The sequence below is a fragment of the Procambarus clarkii genome, chromosome 55 (genome assembly GCF_040958095.1).
Source record: "Procambarus clarkii isolate CNS0578487 chromosome 55, FALCON_Pclarkii_2.0, whole genome shotgun sequence".
In the NCBI taxonomy this organism is placed as follows: domain Eukaryota; kingdom Metazoa; phylum Arthropoda; class Malacostraca; order Decapoda; family Cambaridae; genus Procambarus; species Procambarus clarkii.
Window position 1 is genome coordinate 14,243,028 of NC_091204.1, and position 27,171 is coordinate 14,270,198.

The window sequence follows — 27,171 nt, forward strand, 5'->3', positions numbered from 1 at the left end:
CAGTACATATTCTAGGTACACACATTATACACACAACATTCCTCTCCAATACGGTTCTGGCACTTCGAGTCTCTCCTTAATACATAATTAGCTGATTTCTGAAACCTCAGAACTATACAAATTTTGTTATCTTTATTTAAATTAGTTTATCACTGAATTGCGAGCACTGTTCTAGTACCTGGCTTCACCCACAGTCTGTTCTTTAAGATTCGCTATCTGAAACAGAAAGTACCAAGTAGCACGGGCTATGGTGAGCCCGTAATTGGAATTATAATACCAAAAAGGGGATCGAAGACTTACCTGACGAAGGGTCGCGGAGGCCGGCAGTGTCCCCAGAGAGGTACTCCCCCACCAGGAGCGTGCGAGTGGGCATCCCGCACTCTAGGTCCTCTTGAGTATCGGTCTGGGTCTTGTTCAACTCACTCCCGAAATCACGCTCACTTCTCAAGTCCCTGTCAGAGTTTTCTGTGGGCACGTCTTTCCTGAGAGTCTGTGTGGGAAATGTGGGTTTGTCGCCGTGGTGTGTGGGTGTGTGGGCATCGGGCTCTGGCCCCACAGTATCCAGACCGCACTTCCCAGAGCAGACTAAACCCATCTCAGGAGGTGACCCAAGTGAGGAGGCTTCTCCGTCATCTGATCGGCCTCTATATCTGTCTCTCAGGACTCTCCACACCTTTTTTCTTAAGACACTTGTGTGTCTCAGGGCCTCTCAGGACTTCACAGGACCCTCCACCCACCTCACTATAGCCACCACGGCATACATTTCCCCGTCTCGAACCTATGACAGCATTTATCCTATTTAGTTTACGAGCTGCAGCATGTGGATATATTTACATCAGCACTTCAGTGCCCTTGGTATAACCTATTTCACTGAAGTACTGTTAAAGGAAGCACGCGCCAGGAATATTTCAAACGAATACATTCAATATTCGTAGCGGATACCGACAAGCAACTCTCTCAATCTCATCGGCCATCAACTGCACACACTTCATCTACGTTTTGCAAACGTCAAATAAATGTAAATAGTTTCACTGATTGAAGTTTGGAGTGAAAGAGTGACGACAGCTCGGGTCACGAGTGCAAGTTTACAGAGGATTATTACCCAAGGCACTCCACGCCCTGCTCCGACGGGGTCGTCTCGCAGTGGAAACACTGCGAGTGTTCTGTCCCTAATAGACAGAACTCTTGATGCAGGACAGAAAATCTGCGAGACACTGTCCAGGATCCGTCACCGTAGCTCTGTCCAGGTTCATGCAGGGGCGCAGGACAACACAGGTTTAGTGACAGATGAGAAGCTGTCAACGGACCGACAACGGTTGACTGCACTGTCGAGGCCATTGTCGACCATCTTAGGAAACACGCCTGTCGACCAGGAAGGGCGGGGGTGACACGCTTGTCGACCAGGAAGGGGGGGTGACACGCTTGTCGACCAGGAAGGGGGGTGACACGCTTGTCGACCAGGAAGGGGTGGGGTAACACGCCTGTCGACCAGGAAGGGGGTGACACGCTTGTCAACCAGGAAGGGGGGTTGAAACGCTTGTCGACCAGGAAGGGGGGGGGTGACATGCTTGTCGACCAGAAAGGAGGGTGACACGCTTGTCGACCAGGAAGGGGGGTGACATGCTTGTCGACCAGAAAGGGGGGTGACACGCTTGTCGACCAGGAAGGGGGGGTGACACGCTTGTCGACCAGGAAGGGGGGGTGACACGCCTGTCGACCAGGAAGGGGGGTGACACGCTTGTCGACCAGGAAGTGGAGGTAACACGCTTGTCGACCAGGAAGGGGGGTGACACGCTTGTCGACCAGGAAGGGGTGGGGTAACACGCCTGTCGACCAGGAAGGGGGTGACACGCTTGTCAACCAGGAAGGGGGGTTGAAACGCTTGTCGACCAGGAAGGGGGGGTGACATGCTTGTCGACCAGGAAGGGGGGTGACACGCTTGTCGACCAGGAAGTGGGGGTAACACGCTTGTCGACCAGGAAGGGGGTGACACGCCTGTCGATCAGGAAGTGGGGGTGACACGCTTGTCGACCAGGAAAAGGGGGGGGGTGACACGCTTGTCGACCAGGAAGGAGGGTTGAAACGCTTGTCGACCAGGAAGGGGGAGTGTGACACGCTTGTCGACCAGGAAGGGGGGGTGACACGCTTGTCGACCAGGAAGGAGGGTTGAAACGCTTGTCGACCAGGAAGGGGGGGGGGTGACACGCTTGTCGACCAACAGGGAAGAGAGGGGGGTGGTGGCACGCCTGTCGACCAGCTTGGGTGACAAGTCTGATCCTTCGTGACAGATTCAGACTTTATGTATCAGTGACCTTGGCCTTTAATACTGTCCCCTTCCCCCCACAACGCCCCATGAAGGTCCCCCTCCGCCCCCCCCCCCCCCCCCCACGCCCCCACAACGCCCCAGAAAAGCCCCAAGGAGGGGGCCCTTCCTTGGCCTTCTCTGCCTCCGTCGACCGAACCATTTTTCTTTTGTAATAAATTTAGGTACATCTACATTTGTGCAGCTGCCCTAGACTATGTGAAGGGGAGTACAGTGTCAAGAACTAGCTACGTGATACTAAAAATCCCCATCACACAGGATAGTTAGTCATACAGAGGCATGTGATCAGTAGCCTGCACTGGCAGACTCTGGGAGCATTATGAGGATATCTTCAAGAACACGAGAGTGAATAAAGTCATTGCAAAGCTCTAGGTACCTCATGCCAACGGATCTGAATGGTCTGGTAACTGGGCATTCGGTGATGTAGTGTGGGAGATCATGCCGCAGTTCCTGCTCACAGAGTTTGCACCTGGAGTGCTCAGGATAGGGAGATCTGTCACCTGTAGCCACCTGTCACAGGTAACGGTAGTCACCTGCCACAGGTAACGGTTGCCACCTGCCACAGGTAACGGTAACCACCTGCCACAGGTAACGGTAGCCACCTGCCACAGGTAACGGTAGCCACCTGCCACAGGTAACGGTAACCACCTGCCACAGGTAACGGTTACCACCTGCCACAGGTAACGGTAACCACCTGCCACAGGTAACGGTAGCCACCTGCCACAGGTAACGGTAGCCACCTGCCACAGGTAACGATAACCCAACCTGATCCTGGCAACCACTGTGTCGCACAGTCTGGTCCACGTTTTGGGCGGCCCATAAACACAAATTACGGACCGAAATAAATAGCTTTTTACACAGGTGCTTTCAGGCCTTTGAGAGTCGGTAATTTATCTCCTATTAGACCCTTAGTGTTTGGAATAATACAGTCTTGTCAACAGAAATGGGGATACCGAGGTTGAATTCAACTTCATCCTTGATACATGAATACTAATAGAACTACGACCCCCTACACGACTGTCAACGACACTCCCAACACAATATCTTCTTGATGTTATCTTGAGATGATTTCGGGGCTTTTAGTGTCCCCGCGGCCCGGTCCTCGACCAAGCCTCCACCTCCAGGAAGCAGCCCGTGACAGCTGACTAAGGACTACCCCCTCCAAACCACGCCCCCTCCCACAATACCCCCTCTAAACCACGCCCCCTCCCACAATACCCCCTCCAAACCACGCCCCCTCCCACAATACCCCCTCCAAACCACGCCCCCTCCCACAATACCCCCTCCAAACCATGCCCCCCTCCCACAATACCCCCTCCAAACCACGCCCCCTCCCACAATACCCCTCCAAACCACGCCCCCTCCCACAATACCCCCTCCCACAATACCCCCTCCAAACCACGCCCCCCCCCCCAATACCCCCTCCAAACCACGCCCCCTCCCACAATACCCCCCTCCAAACCACGCCCCCTCCCACAATACCCCCCTCCAAACCACGCCCCCTCCCACAATACCCCCTCCAAACCACGCCCCCTCCCACAATACCCCCTCCAAACCACGCCCCTCCCACAATACCCCCCTCCAAACCACGCCCCCTCCCACAATACCCCCTCCAAACCACGCCCCTCCCACAATACCCCCTCCAAACCACGCCCCTCCCACAATACCCCCTCCAAACCACACCCCCTCCCACAATACCCCCTCCAAACCACGCCCCCTCCCACAATACCCCCTCCAAACCAAACCCCCTCCCACAATACCCCCTCCAAACCACACCCCCTCCCACAATACCCCCTCCAAACCACGCCCCCTCCCACAATACCCCCTCCAAACCACGCCCCCTCCCACAATACCCCCTCCAAACCACGTCCCCTCCCACAATACCCCCTCCAAACCATGCCCCTCCCACAATACCCCCTCCAAACCACACCCCCTCCCACAATACCCCCTCCAAACCACGCCCCCCCCCCACAATACCCCCCTCCAAACCACGCCCCCTCCCACAATACCCCCTCCAAACCACGCCCCTCCCACAATACCCCCCTCCAAACCACGCCCCCTCCCACAATACCCCTTCCAAACCACGCCCCTCCCACAATACCCCCTCCAAACCACGCCCCCTCCCACAATACTCCCTCCAAACCACGCCCCCTCCCACAATACCCCCTCCAAACCCCGCCCCCTCCCACAATACCCCCTCCAAACCACGCCCCCTCCCACAATACCCCCTCCAAACCACGCCCCCTCCCACAATACCCCCTCCCACAATACCCCCTCCAAACCACGCCCCCTCCCACAATACCCCCTCATCTTTCTCCTCCCATCTTAACGAACACTGACGTCACCACACCTGTTCTCTCCAGATATCTCCAAACCTGCGCCTTCCACTCAATTCCTCACCAGCTTCCAAAGGCAACTGAAGCTCCACCAGCAAGACCTGGCCTCCATTGAATCTTTCAAAGGTCAACACATTTGAAGCATTCAAGGAGCCCTTCTGAACCATCCGGAAGCCTCCACACCAGTACAGCCCAGAAACCTCCAGAACACTACCATCTTCCGCACATCTGCCCCATACTACAGGGAGCTAACTGTTCCTTCCCCTTTCACAAACCTCCTGACCTCCCCACTGGTAGCCTGTCTCTCAATCCCCAAGCCATTCCTTACCCCTATAGTGGGGAACGAGAATGAACGAATGAGCGAGACTCCAGGTGTCGGCCGGAAGCCCCCCTCAATCCGGGTGTCGAGGGAACACAAGAGATTTACAGGCACCGCTACTTGTCACTCTAATCCCCAAGTGTACTTAAAGATTAGTTGCTCTCTTCTAAAGTCAGACGGTTGAAAGAGCTCAGAAACAGCCAAGGAATCCAAAGCCAAACCGGAGTGAAGACATGAAACACTGAGCCAAGCCACGCGAAAGAAAAAGCCAGGTCATTATAGAACAGGCTAATAGAATGATAGACTCTGGTTACGAGGATAATAGAGCCAGACTACAAGGACAATAGAGCCAGACTCTGACAGCTGGAGCATATGTGAGTTAGTACCATATGAGGAGCATCCCGTTCCTTCCTCTCCCTTTCCTGCCCGTCAAGAAAATCGATGGTGTATACGGCACTGTTCCAGCGACCAGATATCTTGGCCGATGCTTTCGTCGTCTTTAAGGACACGTCTTCATCGCCTGGGTCCTCAGTGCCACCTTCCGTGGCCCTCCCCGCGCCCCTAGCAAGCTTACCTCTCCCAGAAAATATAGGCAGGCACACACACACACACGCACACTTGCACGCATACACACGCAAAAGTGCGCGCGCGCACATCAAATTTAAATTTTCAAATAAAACGTCGTTTCAACGTTACTCGAGCATGTTTTACTTACTACCTTACCTTGAGACTGTTATAGATGAGAACATACGTGATGGGCCATGTGGAATAGAGTGGATGAGACATATTTTTGATTACATAGCAAGATATGCGGTTAGCAGTTAGATAAGAGGCTATCAAACTAATTGCAGTAATTTGTCTGGGTGCCACAGAGCTGGCTGCTAGCCTCAACATAGATTAGAGTCGGCATGAACGTCCTGCCAGGAATATATACAATACGAACATGCTCAAAGGATGCAAATGTACTCAATTAAACAGAACTTACTAATGGCTGCTAATGGAATTTGTTATGTCAAATCTCAAGCACTTGAGTAAATTGTTTCCTAGGCTAAAGGCACTACGGGCTCACCATAGCCCGTGCTACTTGGAACTTTGTTTCAGGTAGCAAATCTTTAACAACAACTTCCTAGGCTACTGGCAATTCTTATTTGCTTTCCTTCCATGATATTTTTTGTCATTCCTTCCTATATTACCTGTGTTAGTGTATCAGTAGAATGATAATGGACCTTCTGCAGTTGCTTAGTGCAGTGCCCAGAGTTATAAACCCTGGTTTGTGTCTCGGAGAGGCTGCAGGATCCAAGTTCGGGACAACTTCTGGTTTCAACTCTTTTGACCATGTCGCAGCTCAGTCGATTATGGCAGCGTCTGGGATGATCTCGGACGTAGGTTCGAATCCTCGTCACAGCCCGTGTGGATTTATTCTTTGCTTATCTCACTGTTGTTAAGGAGTCAACACCTAGCACTGGAGGATCGGTACAAGACTATGTACAACACACTGAGACTAAGGTTATTACCCACTCAATAATCAGAATGAACCAAGATAAGGTATATCATTAACCCACAAGAAGAATCTTATCCTCAACGACTGTATACTTCATGGTACCTTTGCTTCATCCCTCAAATTCTTATATATTTCTGTCACTATATATTGAGCTGGATTACCATTCTTAAAGATAACTTTCATTGGTCGTTTTCTTTCATTCGTATACCTTCCTAGGTTTGTGAAATGTTTTATCGAATCTTGTTCCGCTTTACTCAGTTATATTCTATAGGTGTTTGAGTCTCTCTCCTCCGCTGTTGATATTCTTGCTTTCTTTGAATTCCCTACCTCTTCCACTGCCTATATTCTGCCTTAAATCCATTCATAACTTCAACTTTGAATTCCTCATTCCTGACAATTCTTACGTTTAGATCTTGTATGAACGTATTCTATTCCTCTCCTGTATTTATACGAGTGGGCAGGGCTTGTATAGGAGTGGGCAGGGCTTGTATAGGAGTGGACAGGGCTTGTATAGGAGTGGACAGGGCTTATATAGGAGTGGGCAGGGCTTATATAGGAGTGGGCAGGGCTTGTATAGGAGTGGACAGGGCTTGTATAGGAGTGGACAGGGCTTATATAGGAGTGGGCAGGGCTTGTATAGGAGTGGACAGGGCTTATATAGGAGTGGGCAGGGCTTGTATAGGAGTGGGCAGGGCTTGTATAGGAGTGGGCAGGGCTTGTATAGGAGTGGGCAGGGCTTGTATAGGAGTGGGTAGGGCTTGTATAGGAGTGGGCAGGACTTGTATAGACGTGGGCAGTGGGCAAGGGTAGTATAGGAGTGGGCAGGGACATAATAGTTGTGACTGTGGCATAGTCACAACTGTGACAAAACATAGTCACATACCACAGTCAAGATAACCTCAAGATAACGCTAGGGGCATGTATAACACTGGCCGCTATGGAGGTATTAACAGCGTTAGTTGTGTAAAGTATGGTGATGGTGGTGGTGTGGTGGTGGTGGTGGTGTGGTGATGGTGGTGGTGTGGTGATGGTGGTGGTGTGGTGATGGTGGTGGTGTGGTGGTGGTGGTGGTGTGGTAGTGGTGTAGACGCTGGTGGCGACAAAGGTACCCAGACCAGAAGGGCCTCGTTATCCTCCCCATACATATAAATATTTACATAGACATCGGCAGCTGAAGTCAACACTACCACCATGCTGGAACACCTTCCCCTCTCCTTAAGAAACACTTTCCCCTCTCTAAGGAGCACCTTTCCCCTCTTTAATGACCCGTCTCTCGTGCCAACAACTTTGACCCCGTAACTTTTACTTGCTCTTCTTAATATACATCTCATTTCTTCCCCGACTGTGTGTTTAACCCCGGCAGAAATGAGCGAGTCCTTCCATTCATTTCCGTTTTCTTTCAATCATTCAATCTCAAAAACGCCTTTTTCTCTGGCCAGACTTTGCCAGTTGTTCACTATCTCTTCGTTCCCTTCCCGTTCTTATGCCTTATCTTTATTTTCTATTCATATCTACCCCCCACCCTGGAAGTTCTACTTATATCTACCCCCCACCCTGGAAGTTCTACTTATATCTACCCTCCACCCTGGAAGTTCTACTTATATCTACCCCCACCCTGGAAGTTCTACTTATATCTACCCCCCCACCCTGGAAGTTCTACTCATATCTACCCCCCCCACACCCTGGAAGTTCTACTCATATCTACCCCCCACCCTGGAAGTTCTACTCATATCTACCCCCCCACCCTGGAAGTTCTACTCATATCTACCCCCCCACCCTGGAAGTTCTACTTATATCTACCCCCACCCTGGAAGTTCTACTCATATCTACCCCCCCACCCTGGAAGTTCTACTTATATCTACCCCCCACCCTGGAAGTTCTACTTATATCTACCCCCCACCCTGGAAGTTCTACTTATATCTACCCCCACCCTGGAAGTTCTACTCATATCTACCCCCCACCCTGGAAGTTCTACTTATATCTACCCCCACCCTGGAAGTTCTACTCATATCTACCCCCACCCTGGAAGTTCTACTCATATCTACCCCCATCCTGGAAGTTCTACTCATATCTACCCCCCCACCCTGGAAGTTCTACTCATATCTACCCCCCCACCCTGGAAGTTCTACTTATATCTACCCCCCCACCCTGGAAGTTCTACTCATATCTACCCCAACCCTGGAAATTCTACTCATATCTACCCCCCACCCTGGAAGTTCTACTTATATCTACCCCCCACTCTGGAAGTTCTACTCATATCTACCCCCTCCCACACTGGAAGTTCTACTCATATCTATCCCCCCACCCTGGAAGTTCTACTCATATCTACCCCCCCCACACCCTGGAAGTTCTACTCATATCTACCCCCCCACCCTGGAAGTTCTACTCATATCTACCCCCCACCCTGGAAGTTCTACTCATATCTACCCCCCCCACCCTGGAAGTTCTACTCATATCTACCCCCCCCACCCTGGAAGTTCTACTCATATCTACCCCCCCCCACACCCTGGAAGTTCTACTCATATCTACCCCCTCATCATCGTCCTGGAAGTTATTAAACTTCCAGGATCGAATTTTATGAGATCTGAAACTACACGACTTTGAAGATCTGTCAGAATATGAGTAATGAGTCTCTCTCCCTCATCACTATTATGTTTCCCTCATTAAAACACCTGAGAGCCGGTCGGCCGAGCGGACAGCACACTGGACTTGTGATCCTGTGGTCCTGGGTTCGATCCCAGGCGCCGGCGAGAAACAATATGCAGAGATTCTTTCACTCTATGCCCCTGTTACCTAGCAGTAAAATAGGTACCTGGGTGTTAGTCAGCTGTCACGGGCTGCTTCCTGGGGGTGGAGGCCTGGTCGAGGACCGGGCCGCGGGGACACTAAAAAGCCCCGAAATCATCTCAAGATAAATATAAATAAATCTTTATTTAGGTAAGGTACATACATAAAGAGATTTTACAAAGTTTGTTGGGTTAATAGATAGAGCTAGTACATACAATGCCTAAAGCCACTATTACGCAAAGCGTTTCGGGCAAAGCAAACCCGTTTTGGGCAAAGCAAACCCGTTTTGGGCAAAGCGTTTCGGGCAAACCCGTAAGATAACCTTACGGGTTTGTTATGAGGATTTGAAAACAAAACTCATAAGGGAAAATTGTGAGCCTTTGACAAGCCGACGGTTTCCTGTCCCCTTCGTATAGAGATGGTGAGCCACAGGAAAATTCTGGTAAATATTTTTCAGAGTATAACACCACAACTCACATATTAAAAATAAAAAAATGAACGTTTTGAAGACATATTTCTTCACTATCACTGATTAACGTCTTGGTTAAAAGATTAAAGATTAAAGATTAAAGAAGATTAAAAGGGTATAGATTATTTGTTGTTTGTTGTTTGTTTGTTTGTTTTAGCGTCAGTTATTGAGAACAAAAAGTTCCAAGTAGCACGGGCTATGGCGAACCCGGAGGGACAAGTAGCACGGGCTACGGTGAACCCGTAGTGGATAAGTAGCACGGGCTATGGCGAACCCGTAGTGGACAAGTAGCACGAGCTATGGCGAACCCGTAGTGGACAAGTAGCACGGGCTATGGTGAACCCGTAGTGGATAAGTAGCACGAGCTATGGTGAACCCGTAGTGGACAAGTAGCACGGGCTATGGCGAACCCGTAAGAGATAATTTGTTATTAACAGTTATTAAATGAACCAGTAAATGAGGTGTAGATTAGACAGTCAAATTACTCTAGAACAGACAGGGAATTAACAACACTTAATTGAACGAAGTTGAATTTGACCTTCAATTTTAACACACACTAAACTGCCTCTCCCTAACCTCATTACAGATAATAAAGGTCACTTGTTTTACTAAATTGATGATTAGGAACTTTCAGGGTAAAGTTATTTAAATATATGATGATTTGATAGCATATTATGGTTCCAGTAATAGGATACATGTACACTGGCAAGCAAACATTTGTTCTGAACAGAGAATTTTCTCAAGTTATAACGTTATTGTATTATAAATCGTTGTTTTAAAATATAAAAAGTATATGCTGAAATTTTTTTTTTTTTTTTTTTTGAAGAATTTGATTATAAACTGATACGAGTAAAGTATCAGTTTATTATTCTCTATTAGCATATTCTGTCTATTTAACTTTCCCTTCCGTCTCACAGGATGGATTCTGTCAGACTCGTGAGAGTTAGGAAATGTATATGTTTATCTCTCACAATGTTTGGTAATATGTTTATTGTTTGTAATGCGGGTCGGCCGAGCGGACAGCACGCTGGACTTGTGATCCTGTGGTCATGGGTTCGATCCCAGGCGCCGGCGAGAAACAATGGGCAGAGTTTCTTTCACCCTATGCCCCCTGTTACCTAGCAGTAAAATAAGTACCTGGGTGTTAGTCAGCTGTCACGGGCTGCTTCCTGGGGGTGGAGGCCTGGTCGAGGACCGGGCCGCGGGGACACTAAAGCCCCGAAATCATCTCAAGATAACCTCAAGATAAGATATGTGTCTATGTATGTATTAACACGATGTAATGAACGGGGTGAGAATAGCTTGAGCTACCTCATCCCTTTGTGTGTATTTTACCTCAATAAACTTATTTTAATTTCAATTCATGAGTGTTGCTCATATCCACACCTCTCGAAGTCAATCAGTTGTGGATATTGTAAATTTAACTACTCTGGGTTTAACCAATTTGCCCATAGTTATGGAAACATGAAGATTATTGTTAGAGTTGTTGTTGTTGTTTAAGATTCGCTACTTGGAACAAAAAACTTCAAGTAGCACGGGCTATGGTGAGCCCCTAGTGGACTTACCTGGCACAGGAGCGGGCCTGACCTAACCTTACCATCCATACCATAATAAGAAAACAAGTCATTAATGTCTTTTGTAATCTAAGGTATGTTTATTTGTATGTCCTAATAATATGTCCCTCTATCCCTTTGTCCATCTATCTCCATCGTCCTCCATCGTTCCCTCTTCCTCCGTCCCACCCTCCTTTCCCTTGTTCCTTCTACTCCCTCCCTCGCCACATTGATACAAACTATTAAGACAGCAGAGAGGCCTATTCAGTGGTATACTATTTACAACAATTGATCACATCCTATTATAATGGGCCAGCCAGAGGCTTAGGGCCCGCGCAGGAATATCCCTGCAAGATATATATATATATATATATATATATATATATATATATATATATAACTGAAAACTCACACCCCAGAAGTGACTCGAACCCATACTCCCAGAAGCAACGCAACTGGTATGTACAAGACGCCTTAATCCACTTGACCATCACGACCGGACATAATGAGGTGATAGCCGAGGCTATTTGAACCACCCCACCGCCGGCACTCGGATAGTTATCTTGGGCATAGCATTTTACCAAATCACCTCATTCTTAGGGGCACACGTGAGGAACACAAATGCGAACAAGCCAGAATGGTCCCCTGGACAATATGCAACTGAAAACTCACACCCCAGAAGTGACTCGAACCCATACTCCCAGAAGCAACGCAACTGGTATGTACAAGACGCCTTAATCCACTTGACCATCACGACCGGACATAATGAGGTGATAGCCGAGGCTATTTGAACCACCCCACCGCCGGCACTCGGATAGTTATCTTGGGCATAGCATTTTACCAAATCACCTCATTCTTAGGGGCACACGTGAGGAACACAAATGCGAACAAGCCAGAATGGTCCCCTGGACAATATGCAACTGGCTTGTTCGCATTCTGGCTTGTTCGCATTTGTGTTCCTCACGTGTGCCCCTAAGAATGAGGTGATTTGGTAAAATGCTATGCCCAAGATAACTATCCGAGTGCCGGCGGTGGGGTGGTTCAAATAGCCTCGGCTATCACCTCATTATGTCCGGTCGTGATGGTCAAGTGGATTAAGGCGTCTTGTACATACCAGTTGCGTTGCTTCTGGGAGTATGGGTTCGAGTCACTTCTGGGGTGTGAGTTTTCAGTTGCATATTGTCCAGGGGACCATTCTGGCTTGTTCGCATTTGTGTTCCTCACGTGTGCCCCTAAGAATGAGGTGATTTGGTAAAATGCTATGCCCAAGATAACTATCCGAGTGCCGGCGGTGGGGTGGTTCAAATAGCCTCGGCTATCACCTCATTATGTCCGGTCGTGATGGTCAAGTGGATTAAGGCGTCTTGTACATACCAGTTGCGTTGCTTCTGGGAGTATGGGTTCGAGTCACTTCTGGGGTGTGAGTTTTCAGTTGCATATTGTCCAGGGGACCATTCTGGCTTGTTCGCATATATATATATATATATATATATATATATATATATATATATATATATATATATATATATATATATATATATATATATATGTATATGTATATGTGTGTATACTATATATATATATATATATATATATATATATATATATATATATATATATGAGTATTAGGCTGAATACTGTGTATGGTCAAGGCTAAAAAGGTGAATATTTCATATTGTCTAGGCTACGGTGATGAATACTGTGTATTATCTAGGCCGAATACTGTATATAATCTAAAATACCAAGATGCTGACTACTATGTATACTCTAAGCCACCAAGCTGACTACTATGTATACTCTAAGCCACCAAGCTGACTACTATGTATACTCTAAGCCACCAAGCTGCCTACTGTATATTCTAAGCCACTAAGCTGCCTACTGTATACTCTAAGCCACCAAGCTGCCTACTATGTATACTCTAAGCCACCCAGCTGACTACTATGTATACTCTAAGCCACCCAGCTGACTACTATGTATACTCTAAGCCACCCAGCTGACTACTATGTATACTCTAAGCCACCCAGCTGACTACTATGTATACTCTAAGCCACCCAGCTGACTACTATGTATACTCTAAGCCACACGAAGCCTCCCACCAACCAGCCACACTCAACAGGCCGGCGTTAAGTGTTAATTAAACTGCATTAACTTCAACACGTTTTCCATTACTGTTTGGATGGCGTAATTGGCCGCGAATCTATTAAGCTCTAATTAAATAATCTCGAATTCAAAAGTCATTACGACAGGCGACCTCGAATGGTCAGTGATACATGATACATATACACAGCTGTTATACTTAATGTCCCATTATGACTAATGATATGTCGAGTACCAAATCTCTGATGCACTTGGACTGGACGTTAGAGCGATGGTTTCGTTTCATACAGGTCGGGGTTCAATCCCCGACCGTCCAAGTGGTTGGGGACCATTCCTTTCCCCCCGTCCCATCCCAAATCCTTATCCTGACCCCTTCCAAGTGCTATATAGTCGTAATGGCTTGCAGCTTTCCCCTGATAATTCAATTCATACATTTTCTTCATTTATCTATATTCCTTTTGAGTATGTCTTTATATAGACTGTGTATTCCTGTAAACCCTATGACCCTTCTAGGATTCGAACCTGGGCCGCCAGAGAATCATACCCTGGTAGCTTTGAACACAAACGCCTATTAGTTCTGTATCCAGCTTATGAGAAATGATTTTAAAACATACAAAACATTCTAATTCCTCGCATTTTCAGTGGAATTTTTTGACTTGGATTAATAAATTTTCTGAAGCGAGCCAAAATTTGGGCTCCCGCCGCGTGGTCAGATTCTGTATCTACTTCCTGAAGCTTGTATTTGGTGTCGCTGGTACATAAATAGAGTTGATGTTGTTAGGTCTTATTAGTAACTGGATGGGTGACCGCCTCTTACTGCTAATTGAATGGGTGACAGAGCCTTTTACTGCTAACTGAATGGGTGCCAGAGCCTTTTACTGCTAACTGAATGGGTGACAGAGCCTTTTACTGCTAACTGAATGGGTGACAGAGCCTTTTACTGCTAACTGAATGGGTGACAGAGCCTTTTACTGCTAACTGAATGGGTGACAGAGCCTTTTACTGCTAACTGAATGGGTGACAGAGCCTTTTACTGCTAACTGAATGGGTGACAGAGCCTTTTACTGCTAACTGAATGGGTGACAGAGCCTTTTACTGCTAACTGAATGGGTGACAGAGCCTTTTACTGCTAACTGAATGGGTGACAGAGCCTTTTACTGCTAACTGAATGGGTGACAGAGCCTTTTACTGCTAACAGAATGGGTGACAGAGCCTTTTACTGCTAACAGAATGGGTGACAGAGCATCTTACTGTTAACTGAATGGGTGACAGAGCTAGCAGCCACGCTCTCGCTATCGCTATCCAGCCTCGCTATCATATACAGATACGCCTATCAGACTTCCGGTGGGAATCCAATATACAATATAATATACATTTTAATTTACCTTTAAATATAGGATATAGATAAGGCCTTTAATCGCCTTGTTAGTGAAGCATACATATATCTAAACATACTGTGGCTAATGTAGTATATAATCGACTGTACAATCAAGCGCTCAACGATATTATTTGATGATATTAACGAGGTTAACTTATCTCCTACTCACCGTTAAACATAATTCTCTGGTAATGTTTGTTTTGGCTACATCTGGCGCCATCTGTTGGCACTCCTGGAGACTAACATGTGCCAGCGGGAACCCCCTCCCATCTCTCCCCTCCCTTATACATCTCCTGTTCTGCTCCCCCCCCCCACCTCCCAAAACACATCACCCCCTCCCCCAATAACCCCAACTTCACCCCTCCATAACTGGGTAAACACACACACACACACACATCACGCCAGACCTGTCCCCTGATGCTCACATCAAGAGGATAACAGCAGCAGCATATGCTAGGTTGGCTAACATAAGAACGGCCTTTAGAAACTTGTGTAAGGAATCTTTCAGAACATTATATACCACATATGTCAGACCAATCCTGGAGTATGCGGCACCAGCATGGAGTCCATATCTAGTCAAGCATAAGACTAAAATGGAAAAGGTTCAAAGGTTTGCCACCAGACTAGTACCCGAGCTGAGAGGTATGAGCTACGAGGAGAGACTACGGGAATTAAACCTCACTTCGTTGGAAGACAGAAGAGTTAGGGGGGACATGATCCCCACATTCAAGATCCTCAAGGGAATTGACAGGGTTGATAAAGACAGGCTGTTTAACACAAGGGGAACACGCACTAGGGGACACAGGTGGAAACTGAGTGCCCAAATGAGCCACAGAGATATTAGAAAGAACTTTTTTAGTGTCAGAGTGGTTGACAAATGGAATGCATTAGGAAGTGATGTGGTGGAGGCTGACTCCATACACAGTTTCAAGTGTAGATATGATAGAGCCCAATAGGCTCAGGAATCTGTACACCTGTTAATTGACAGTTGAGAGGCGGGACCAAAGAGCCAGAGCTCAACCCCCGCAAGCACAACTAGGTGAGTACACACACACACACACACACACACACACACACACACTGTGGCCACACACAGGGACCAAAGAGCCAGAGCTCAACCCCTGCAAGTACAACTAGGTGAGTACACACACACACACACACACACACACACTGTGGCCACACACAGGGACCAAAGAGCTAGAGCTCAACCCCTGCAAGCACAACTAGGTGAGTACACACACACACACACACACACACACACACACACACACACACACACACACACACACACACACACTGTGGCCACACACAGGGACCAAAGAGCCAGAGCTCAACCCCTGCAAGCACAACTAGGTGAGTACACACACACACACACACACACACACACACACACACACACTGTGGCCACACACAGGGACCAAAGAGCTAGAGCTCAACCCACGCAAGCACAATTAGGTGAGTACACACACAGTTGACGGTTGAGAGGCGGGACCAAAGAGCCAGAGCTCAACCCCCGCAAGCACAACTAGGTGAGTACACACACACACACACACACACACACACACTGTGGTCACACACAGGGACCAAAGAGCTAGAGCTCAACCCACGCAAGCACAATTAGGTGAGTACAAGCCTGAATGGTTTTTTCCATACTTCATGTTGCATAAAACTCAACGCTCTAGTCTTCAATATAGTAAGATCCCTTGCAAGATTCACATGCAACCGCTCAATTGATAATATCAACAATAAGGTCCATTTACAAATAAGCTGTTTCACTTACAATCAAATAATTGCTAAGCAAAAAAATTCACTTACAAGGACACCATTTTACTTACAAGTTAATCATTTTACTACCAAGCAAGGACGCAGTAACTACCAAACAAGGACACGGTAACTACCAAACAAGGACACGGTAACTACCAAACAAGGACACGGTAACTACCAAACAAGGACACAGTAACTACCAAACAAGGACGCACTAACTACCAAACAAGGACACGGTAACTACCAAACAAGGACACGGTAACTACCAAACAAGGACACGGTAACTACCAAACAAGGACACGGTAACTACCAAACAAGGACACGGTAACTACCAAACAAGGACACAGTAACTACCAAACAAGGACACGGTAACTACCAAACAAGGACACGGTAACTACCAAACAAGGACACGGTAACTACCAAACAAGGACACGGTAACTACCAAACAAGGACACGGTAACTACCAAACAAGGACACAGTAACTACCAAACAAGGACACGGTAACTACCAAACAAGGACACGGTAACTACCAAACAAGGACACGGTAACTACCAAACAAGGACACGGTAACTACCAAACAAGGACACAGTAACTACCAAACAAGGACACGGTAACTACCAAACAAGGACACGGTAACTACCAAACAAGGACACAGTAACTACCAAACAAGGACACGGTAACTACCAAACAAGGACACAGTAACTACCAATGAAGGGCAAACTATCGTGGAACCTAAAGAGCAACTACCCATCCACATTTATAACCTAAGACAACCTGAACAGTTTACTAAGCTCAAAAGTAAACTTATCCTGACCTTTTCCAAGTGTTATATAGTCGTAATGGCTTGGCGGTTTCCCCTGATTCCCTTCCATCAAGTTACTTCACATCCGAAACAACTTACTCTTCCTAAGTTCCCAAGTTCATCCAACTGAATTGCTTTTCATTTTCCTTGACAAATGAGCAACTATCATATGTAACAAATGCTATCTCGACACCAATCAGACTCCACTAACTGCTAAAACTTGTACAAACCTTAAAGAGAAACTAACGACTCGATTCGATTTCCCAAACTACCCACGTCGAAGCACTCAAAAGCAATAGCTCTATTATTAATAGAACTTCAGCTGGGCGCAAAAGCTTTCTCGGAAAAAGGGAAGATTGCATCCCGCCTCGGCTCATTATCGGGTCTGTAATGGGTCATCATCACCCACTCCCTCCATGGCCATATTCTTCACTATCACCACCCACCCCTCCTGGGCCATATTCTCACTATCACCACCTACACTCCCCCGGGGCCATATTCTCACTATCACCACCTACACTCCCCCGGGGCCATATTCTCACTATCACCACCTACACTCCTCCGGGGCCATATTCTCACTATCACCACCTACACTCCCCCGGGGCCATATTCTCACTATCACCACCTACACTCCCCCGGGGCCATATTCTCACTATCACCACCTACACTCCTCCGGGGCCATATTCTCACTATCACCACCTACACTCCCCCGGGGCCATATTCTCCATTCTGGAATACACTCTCACTACTGTATCAACCCCCGCAAGCCCAATTAGGTAAGTACACACTAGATTCACGAAGCAGTTACGTGAATCACTTACGAACCTATACATCTTTTCTCAATCTTTGGCGGCTTTGTTTACAATTATTAAACAGTTAATGAGCTCCGAAGCACCAGGAGGCTGTTTATAACAATAACAACAGTTGATTGGCAAGTTTTGATGCCTGTAAACTGTTTAATAAATGTAACCAAAGCCGTCAAAGATTGAGGAAAGATGTACACGTTCGTAAGTACTTGCGTAACTGCTTCGTGAATCTGGCCCCTGGTCAGTGGTAGGTGTGACAGTATAGTCCTTCGTATCTCACCTTAGTCATTTCCAATCATAATCATTCCAATCATAATCATTCCAATCATAATCATAACCGTATAGGGTAATCCCACACTGTGTGCGAGGCATTAGCAGGCAAAGGGTTAAGTAGGAACCGTGGTACAGGATATTGTGTAAGATCTCTCCAGAGATGAAGCATCTAGATCAGCAGTCACATGAAGTTGACAACGCCTTGGTAAGTCACGAAACAGCCAATTGGAGGTGATCTAACAAGCCTCGCGTCATCGGGTTCCAGCCTGTGATTGGCCTAATGACCTCTTCTGCTGCCCGCAAATCATCCGTTGAAGGTGGAATACCCTTAGCTTTTACGTCCTTCCCCCTCTCACCCCGCCCAGAAAGCAACTGGTCAAAATGTATATTATTCCTTGGACGAATAAGATGTCTTGAGCGGCAACAACCTCCCGACTGACCAGGAGGAAGCCTGAAGTCTTCATTCGACAACTTGGTTCATTGTTACAGCCACAAAGTCAAGCAAGGACCATTCTCAATCGATTTGAGAATGGTCCAGGACGGACTGAAACGTCGTCGTCCTTTCACCTTCTAGTGTGTGGTCTGGTCAACATATTTCAGCCACGTTATTGTGACTCCTCGTCTGCTCAAGCAAAAAGCCTGACAATGAAGGAGGTTCTCCTTTATTGGTAGGCTTCCTTGTGGATTCTTGTGGATAGTGGTCCACTAAACTATCCTTGTGGATAGTGGTCCACGACACTAATTGCGGATAGGTTTAGGTGGGCAAGGAACTCATCCTTGAGGAAAGAAATAGGAATCTAGGACTATACCAATGCAAGAGGACGTCATGTGTGTCCCATATGTGTGGGACTATGGGACATCATGACCTTTTTATGATGACATGTGTGGTATGTGACGCATGACAATCCCATACCATACTTGTGTCATCTTGAAAAGTTGGGTGAAGTTTGTCTCAAGCATCTGGCTTCCAAACTTAGACACTTGGACATTCATGCATTTTCCCTCTCCCTTGTACAGGGGGGGGGGAGAGAGAGAGAGAGAGAGAGAATGAGTAGGTAGGGGGTGCAAGATGGCCACAAATGTTGACCCAGGAACGATTGAGTCCTGAAAGAAAATCAAGTTGAAACTGCAAGTTGACCCAGCATCTAAAATAGGACTACCAAGAGCCTCAGCAACGTACACAATGGCAGCAGACTTCTCCAAAAAAAGTCTCTCAGCGCGTCATAACACGTGTGCCTCCCAAAAATGGCCAGCGGTAGTTATTTTTTGCGTTTGAGCAAGTTTTGCGTCGAGTTTCCGACCCTGCGTCGGGTTCCGGGCGAGGCATGCGAGCCAAGAACTCCAATATCACCGAGTATTTTGACCATTGTTTCACTACAGTGGTGTTCTTTGGTTACCTCGTGGCTGGCTACCGCCGTCAAAGGTCAGGAGTCAATTGAGTGTAAGTGGAGTGAAGGTAGGGGATCACAGCCCCCCCCCCCTCTACTCTAACTACCCTGATCTACTTGACGTGTATGATATGCTACACCATCAACTTCTCCCCCTCTATCCCCCTCTCACGTCTCTGATCGGCAGCCATCAGACTGTCAGCGCCTGAGGCGTGTGTCGTAGCGCATGTTCCCAGCGCCAGGGGTCTCAGATGTGCCCCCGGCCTAGGGAACTCAGGGAAGCATTGATTGTCATGGCCGTAGGCTGACTCCTGTCACTCGGATGACAGGAGTGACGGCCAGAGTGACGGCGAGAGATGTGAACTAAATGTATCTCCCTATGCAACTTTAGTTTTCACACCTGGTTGATTTTCTTCAGTTGAACACGACGTATTAATCTCTCTTTATTGAACATCACAAAACTTCTCTATTGAACAGTACATAGAAGGGAAGGGAACTATCAGCACTCGCTAATCCATTACGACTATATAGCACTTGAAAGGGATCAGGATAAGGATTTGGGATGGGACGGAGGGGGAAAGGAATGGTGCCCAACCACTTATGGACGGTCGGGGGATAGAACCCCGACCTGCATGAAGCGAGACCGTCGCTCTACCGTCCACCCCGAGGAAGCTACCATCACAGGTTCTCTATTCAACATCGCATGGAAGCTTCTGAATGCATACTTCCAGTATTAAATTATTTTCGTTTTAGGCTATTCAGATTATGTCTATGTCCGCTTTCCCGCTAGTCCTGGGTGGTGGGGAAGGGAGGTTACCTTACCTTACCTTGCAAGGTAAGGGAAACTTCTGGAATAGGTAAATTAACAAGGACAGAAAGGTAGTTGAAAAGTGATGAAACAATTCGCCAGAGGAGAATAGAGAATTGAGAAAACAGACAACTGGACAGACAGAAAACGGGGAGAATTAAGGGGATACTGAGAGAGAGAGAGAGAGAATTATCAGGGGAAAGCGCCAAGCCATTACGCCTATATAGCACTGGGAAGGGGTCAGGATAAGGATTTGGGATGAGACGGAGGGAAAGGAATGGTGCCCAACCACTTGTGGACGGTCGGGGATTGAACGCCGACCTGCAGGAAGCGAGACCGTCGCTCTACCGTCGAGTTCAAGTGGTTGGACATGAGAGGACGAGGGTAAACAGTAACCTCCATTACCCTGGTTATAATCCTATAAAATTATAATATAATTTAAAAAAAAATTAATTTTATTAAAAGTCGAACGATACGTCGATAAAAAATTCCCGTCAGCTTATCCCGACTACTTGGGCTGGACGGTAGAGCGACGGTCTCGCTTCATGCAGGTCGGCGTTCAATCCCCGACCGTCTACAAGTGGTTGGGCGCCATTCCTTCCCCCCGTCCCATCCCAAATCCTTATCCTGACCCCTTCCCAGTGCTATATAGTCGTAATGGCTTGGCGCTTTCTAAAGCAGTTCTGACCTAAATCTCTCAGAGTGAAGATTCAAATCCAGAGAAATATTATCAGACCCGGAATACCTTTCTGTGGCCCAAAGTCTGGTCTTCAAGCACTTTAAAACGTCTCATACAAGATCGACAACAACAGCCAAACAATAGCAATTGCAAACAATTACATCGTAAACAAATACACTGCACGGAAAATAAGAGTTTTAGATTTTTTGTTTTAAAAGTTTTAGAATCATAATGACATACATAAACATGTAACAGATTATGTACTCAACAGATTATGTAACAAAGATGAAGTTGAATTAAATCTAGGTATCCCCATCTCTGTTATCAAGACTATATTGTTTCAAACACTCAGGTCTGATAGGAACTGAACTATTTGGGGAAAGTGCCAAGCCATTACGACTATATAGCACTTGGAAGGGTTCAGGATAAGGATTTGGGATGGGACGGTTGGAAGGAATAGTGCCCAACCACTTGTGGACGGTCGGGGATTGAACGCCGACCGGCATGAAGCGAGACCGTCGCTCTACCGTCCAGGCCAAGTGGTTGGACAGGTCTGATAGGAGAGAAATTACTGACTCCCAAAGGCTTGAAAGCACCAGTATAAAAAGCTATGATTTTGCTCAGGTCTGAAACTTGTGTTAATGGGCCGCCCAAAACGTGGACCAGACTGTGCGACACAGTGGTTGCCAGGATCAGGTTGGGTTACCGTTACCTGTGGCAGGTGGCTACCGTTACCTGTGGCAGGTGGTTACCGTTACCTGTGGCAGGTGGCTACCGTTACCTGTGGCAGGTGGCTACCGTTACTTGTGGCCGGTGGCTACCGTTACCTGTGGCAGGTGGTTACCGTTACCTGTGGCAGGTGGTTACCGTTACCTGTGGCAGGTGGCTACCATTACCTGTGGCAGGTGGCTACCGTTATCTGTGACAGGTGGTTACCGTTACCTGTGACAGGTGGCTACCGTTACCTGTGGCAGGTGGTTACCGTTACCTGTGGCAGGTGGCTACCGTTACTTGTAGCAGGTGGCTACCGTTACTTGTAGCAGGTGGCTACCGTTACCTGTGGCAGGTGGCTACCGTTACCTGTGGCAGGTGGCTACGGGTGACGGATCTCCCAATTCTCAGCACTCCAGATGCAAACTCTGAGCAGGAACTGCGGCATGATCTCCCACACTACATCACCGAATGCCCAGTTACCAGACCATTCAGCCCAGTTGGCATGAGGTACCTGGAGCTTTGCAATCACTTTATTTCGTGTTCTCTATGATATTGCTATGCACCTCAAGTTTCCAGTGCAAGCATGACCCTATAACCACCCATCCTGCTATCTTTTAGCACCACGTAGCAAGCTCTTGACACAAGCTACGTAACCCTTAGGGATAACTGTACCAATGTAGATGCGCCCATGTTAAAAATTACATCTTTAGAACTCTGGATACGAACACTAAAACTTACACCACCAGTCCTCATCTTCCCTACATCATTTTCCTCCGAGGATCAACCTCATGAGCCTCACACTTCGGATACGTGGAGAACCAAACTATTGGAGGTGGTGACTAGAAACTTTTCAACCCCAGCATGTTAGAGAACCCACAAGGATGAGAGGCAATGACGAATCAGCGAGACTCGACCTGGTCTTCACTCTGAACGACTCCGACATAAGATAAATCGGTTTTGAGGCCCCAGTAGGAATGAGCGACCACAGTGTATTGGTGTTTGAGTACCTGACTGAAGAAGGGTTATTGAACTCGAGGAGGGATACCGAAACCAAAAGGTTAGCATACCGAAAGGGAAACTATGAGGAGATAAGAAAATTCCTAACAGAAATAACATTGGAAACAGAGCTCAGGGAAAAGACGGCCCAAGATATGATGGACTACATCACGCAGAAGTGCAAGGACGCAGCAAACAAGTTTGTCCCAGTCCAAAAGGAAAGCAGTGAAATGAAGATGAGAAACCCATGGTTTAATCAGAGATGTAGGCTAGCTAAGCAGCAAAGTAAAAGGGCATGGAGAAACTAGAGGAATAACAGGACACTGAAGAGCAGAGAAAGATACCAGAATGCCAGGAATGAATATGTCAGGATGAGAAGAGAGGCAGAAAGACAATACGAAAATGACATCGCAAGCAAGGCAAAGACTCAGCCTATATTGCTGCATAGCCACATCAGGAGAAAAACAACAGTAAAGGAACAGGTTATGAAATTAAGGATAAGGGCAGAAGGATTCACTACAAACGACAAGGAAGTGCGTGAGGAACTGAATAAGAAATTCCAGGAGGTCTTCACCTTAGAGCAAGGAGAAGTTCCAGAGATAAGAGAGGGAATAGCTAACCAAGAACCACTGGAAGAGTTTGAGATTACAGCGGGGAAGTAAGGAAGTGTTTACTAGAGTTGGATGTGACAAAGGCTATAGGCCCAGATGGAATTTCCCTTGGATACTAAAGGAAGGAGCAGAAGAACTGTGCCTACCACTCTCCATAGTGTATAACAAATCATTGGCAACAGGGGAACTGCCAGAAATTTGGAAAGCAGCTAACGTAGTCCCGATATACAAGAAAGGGGATAGACACGAGGCACTGAATTACAGGCCGGTGTCCCTAACCTGCATACCATGCAAGCTGATGGAGAAGATTGTGCGAAGAAAGCTAGTGGAGCATCTGGAGCGAAAGAACTTTGTAACACAGCATCAACATGGGTTCAGGGATGGCAGATCCTGCCTCACAGGGTTACTTGAATTCTACGACCAAGCAATAAAAATAAGGCAAGAAAGAGAAGGGTGGGCAGACTGCATATTTTTGGATTGTCAGAAAGCCTTTGATACAGTGCCACACAAGAGGCTAGTGAAAAAGCTGGAGATGCAGGCTGGATCCTGTGAAAGGGAAGGTACTCCATTGGATAAAGGAGTACCTAAGCAACAGGAGACAACGAGTCAGTGTGAGGGGTGAGGTCTCAGATTGGCGAGACGTTACGAGTGGAGTCCCGCAGGGGTCAGTCCTTGGACCTATACTGTTTCTGATATATGTAAATGATCTCCCAGAGGGTATAGAATCGTTTCTCTCAATGTTTGCCGATGATGCAAAAATTATGAGGAGGATTGAAACTGAGGATGATAGTAGGAGGCTACAAGATGACCTAAACAGACTGAGTGAATGGTCCAACAAATGGCTGTTGAAGTTCAACCCGAGTAAATGCAAAGTAATGAAACTAGGCAGTGGAAACAGGAGGCCAGACACAGGATACAGAATAGGAGATGAAATACTTAATGAAATGGACAGAGAGAAAGATCTAGGAGTTGATATCACACCAAACCTGTCTCCTGAAGCCTACATAAAAAGAATAACGTCTGCGGCATATGCGAGGCTGGCTAACATCAGAACAACGTTCAGGGACCTGTGTAAGGAATCATTCAGAATCTTGTACACCACATATGTAAGACCAATCCTGGAGTATGCGGCCCCAGCATGGAGCCCGTACCTTGTCAAGCGCAAGACGAAGCTGGAAAAAGTCCAAAGGTATGCTACTAGACTCAACCCAGAACTAAGAGGCATGTGTTACGAGGAAAGGCTGCGGGAAATGCACCTTACGACACTGGAAGGCAGAAGAGTAAGGGGAGACATGATCACAACCTACAAAATCCTCAGAGGAATCGACCGGTTAAGCAAGGATAAACTATTCAACACTGGAGGGACGCGAAGAAGGGGACACAGGTGGAAGCTGAGTACCCAAATGAGCCACAGAGACGTTAGAAGGAACTTTTTCAGTGTCAGAGTAGTTAACGGATGGAATGCATTAGGCAGTGATGAGGTGGAGGCTGACTCCATACACAGTTTTAAATGTAGATATGATAGAGCCCAGTAGGCTCAGGAATCTGTACACCTGTTGATTGACGAGAGGCGGGACCAAAGAGCCAGAGCTCAACCCCCGCAAGCACAAATAGGTGAGTACACACATCATTTCCCTCTGGAGGCATCAATAAGGCCTCAGCCTCCACACCCCCGATCTTGGTGTTATGAGAGCGGCTCAGAAAAAGGACAAATTAAGGATGGGTGCGACAGGCGGCTTACTGGAGACAACCCCCAGAGCTGCTTGTTTACTGGGGGTGGGGGTGGGGGTGGGGGTTGTGGGGGTGGGGGTTGTGGGGGTTATGGGGGTGGTAGTTGTGAGGGTGGTGGTTGTGGGGGGTGGGGGTTGTGGGGGTTGTGGGGGTGGGGGTGGGGGTTGTGGGGGGGGGGGGTTGTGGGGGTGGGGGTGGTGGTTGTGGGGGTGGGGATTGTGGGGGGGTTGTGGGGGGTGGTAGTTGTGGGTGGGGGTTGTGGGGGTGGTAGTTGTGGGTTGGGTTGTGGGGGGGGGGTTGTGGGGGCGGGGGTTGTGGGGGTGGGGGTTATGGGGGGGGGGGTTGTGGGGGCGGGGGTTGTGGGGGTGGGGGTTATGGGGGTGGGGGGTGGTAGTTGTGGGGGTGGTGGTTGTGGGGGGTGGGGGTTGTGGGGAGTGGGGGGTGGGGGTTGTGGGGGGTGGGGGGTGGGGGTTGTGGGGGTGGTGGTTGTGGGGGGTGGCAATAGTGGTGGGTGGTGGTTATGTAGTAGCAGATATTAGTGGTTGTAAATTTCTGTAGAAATTTAACTATCGACTCAAGTATAATTTTATGAAAGATCAATCGAAATTAGACAAGAGAGGGATGGGTGGCTTTCATTTTCCTAGACTTCCAGAAAGCCGTTGATATAGTTCCTCACAAAAGACTTATTAAAGACTGAGAAGCAAGACTAGATAATAGGACAGCTCGCAGGCTTCCAGCCTTGGCGACATGATGATTGCTTTGTTTCTCTTTATTTCAACCCATCCCCCTGTTATAATAGTACTTATAGTGACTATGAGCACCATAGTACATATACCGACATACAACGCAATTAGAAAGTACAAATCGGCACTATTGAGTTGAACAAACCGGAAAACTATTTTTTACTTATGTTGCAAAGACAAACTAACCTGCTTAGGCCTAATACGCGATATATAAGGCCTAATATAGTACATATGTGTACTATACTAGGCTTAGGAAACTTTAAGTATATTTTTTTAGCTTCATTTTTGTTTATAAAAGAATTCCTTACGAGTCAGTATACTTCAGTATATCTATAGTATACTACAGTATATCTATAAGCTAAGTACGTACGAATTCGTGACGATTGACGAACGTCAAAATAGATACTATGTAAACAGGAGAATGGATTGCTTTAAAATGGCAATGGAATAGAATGGAATAGAATGGAATAGAATGGAATGGGTTGTTTATTTATGTATCTGCCAGACTGCTTTTTCTCCTTTCCCTTCTTCCCAGTTTATCATCGTTTCCTTGTCTCCTCGTCTTCCCCTTCCACTATGCCTCTCCCCTTCCATCTCTCTCCCTCTCCCAGGGTGCCTCCCTGTTACACCCCAGGCCCCAGTAGGGGCACAGTGCCACTCGCTGAAGGCCAGAGTGCCACAAGCGCTTTCAGATACAGTGCCACAGATATGGCAACCTGGCTAGATGCCATATCTGTACACACCTGGCTTCAAGTCACGCCTGGAAACATACACCAGATCCTTGTCACCCAAAATAAAGTATTACGACACACACACACACACACACACACACACACACACACACACACACACACACACACGCAGTGGGGGGTGGTGGTTGTACACCACATATGTAAGATCAATCCTGGAGTATGCGGCCCCAGCATGGAGCCCGTATCTTGTCAAGCACAAGACGAAGCTGGAAAAAGTCCAAAGGTATGCCACTAGACTAGTCCCAGAACTAAGAGGCATGAGTTACGAGGAAAGGCTGCGGGAAATGCACCTTACGACACTGGAAGACAGAAGAGTAAGGGGAGACATGATCACAACCTAC

The 27,171-nt window shown here is 47.4% G+C and overlaps 1 protein-coding gene across 4 annotated transcripts in view; it reads right to left on the reverse strand.

The window, feature by feature from the left end:
- The window catches only part of LOC123755059 (probable 3',5'-cyclic phosphodiesterase pde-5), a 187,282-nt gene that overhangs the window by 151,285 nt on the left and 8,826 nt on the right, over positions 1 to 27,171 (reverse strand). For all 4 annotated transcript variants that reach the window (XM_069305477.1, XM_069305476.1, XM_069305478.1 and 1 more), the window contains exon 2: positions 301 to 778. In XM_069305477.1, coding sequence (XP_069161578.1) covers positions 301 to 595 — 295 coding nt within the window. In that variant the 5' untranslated portion in view covers positions 596 to 778. The remainder of the gene's footprint in view (positions 1 to 300; positions 779 to 27,171) is intronic.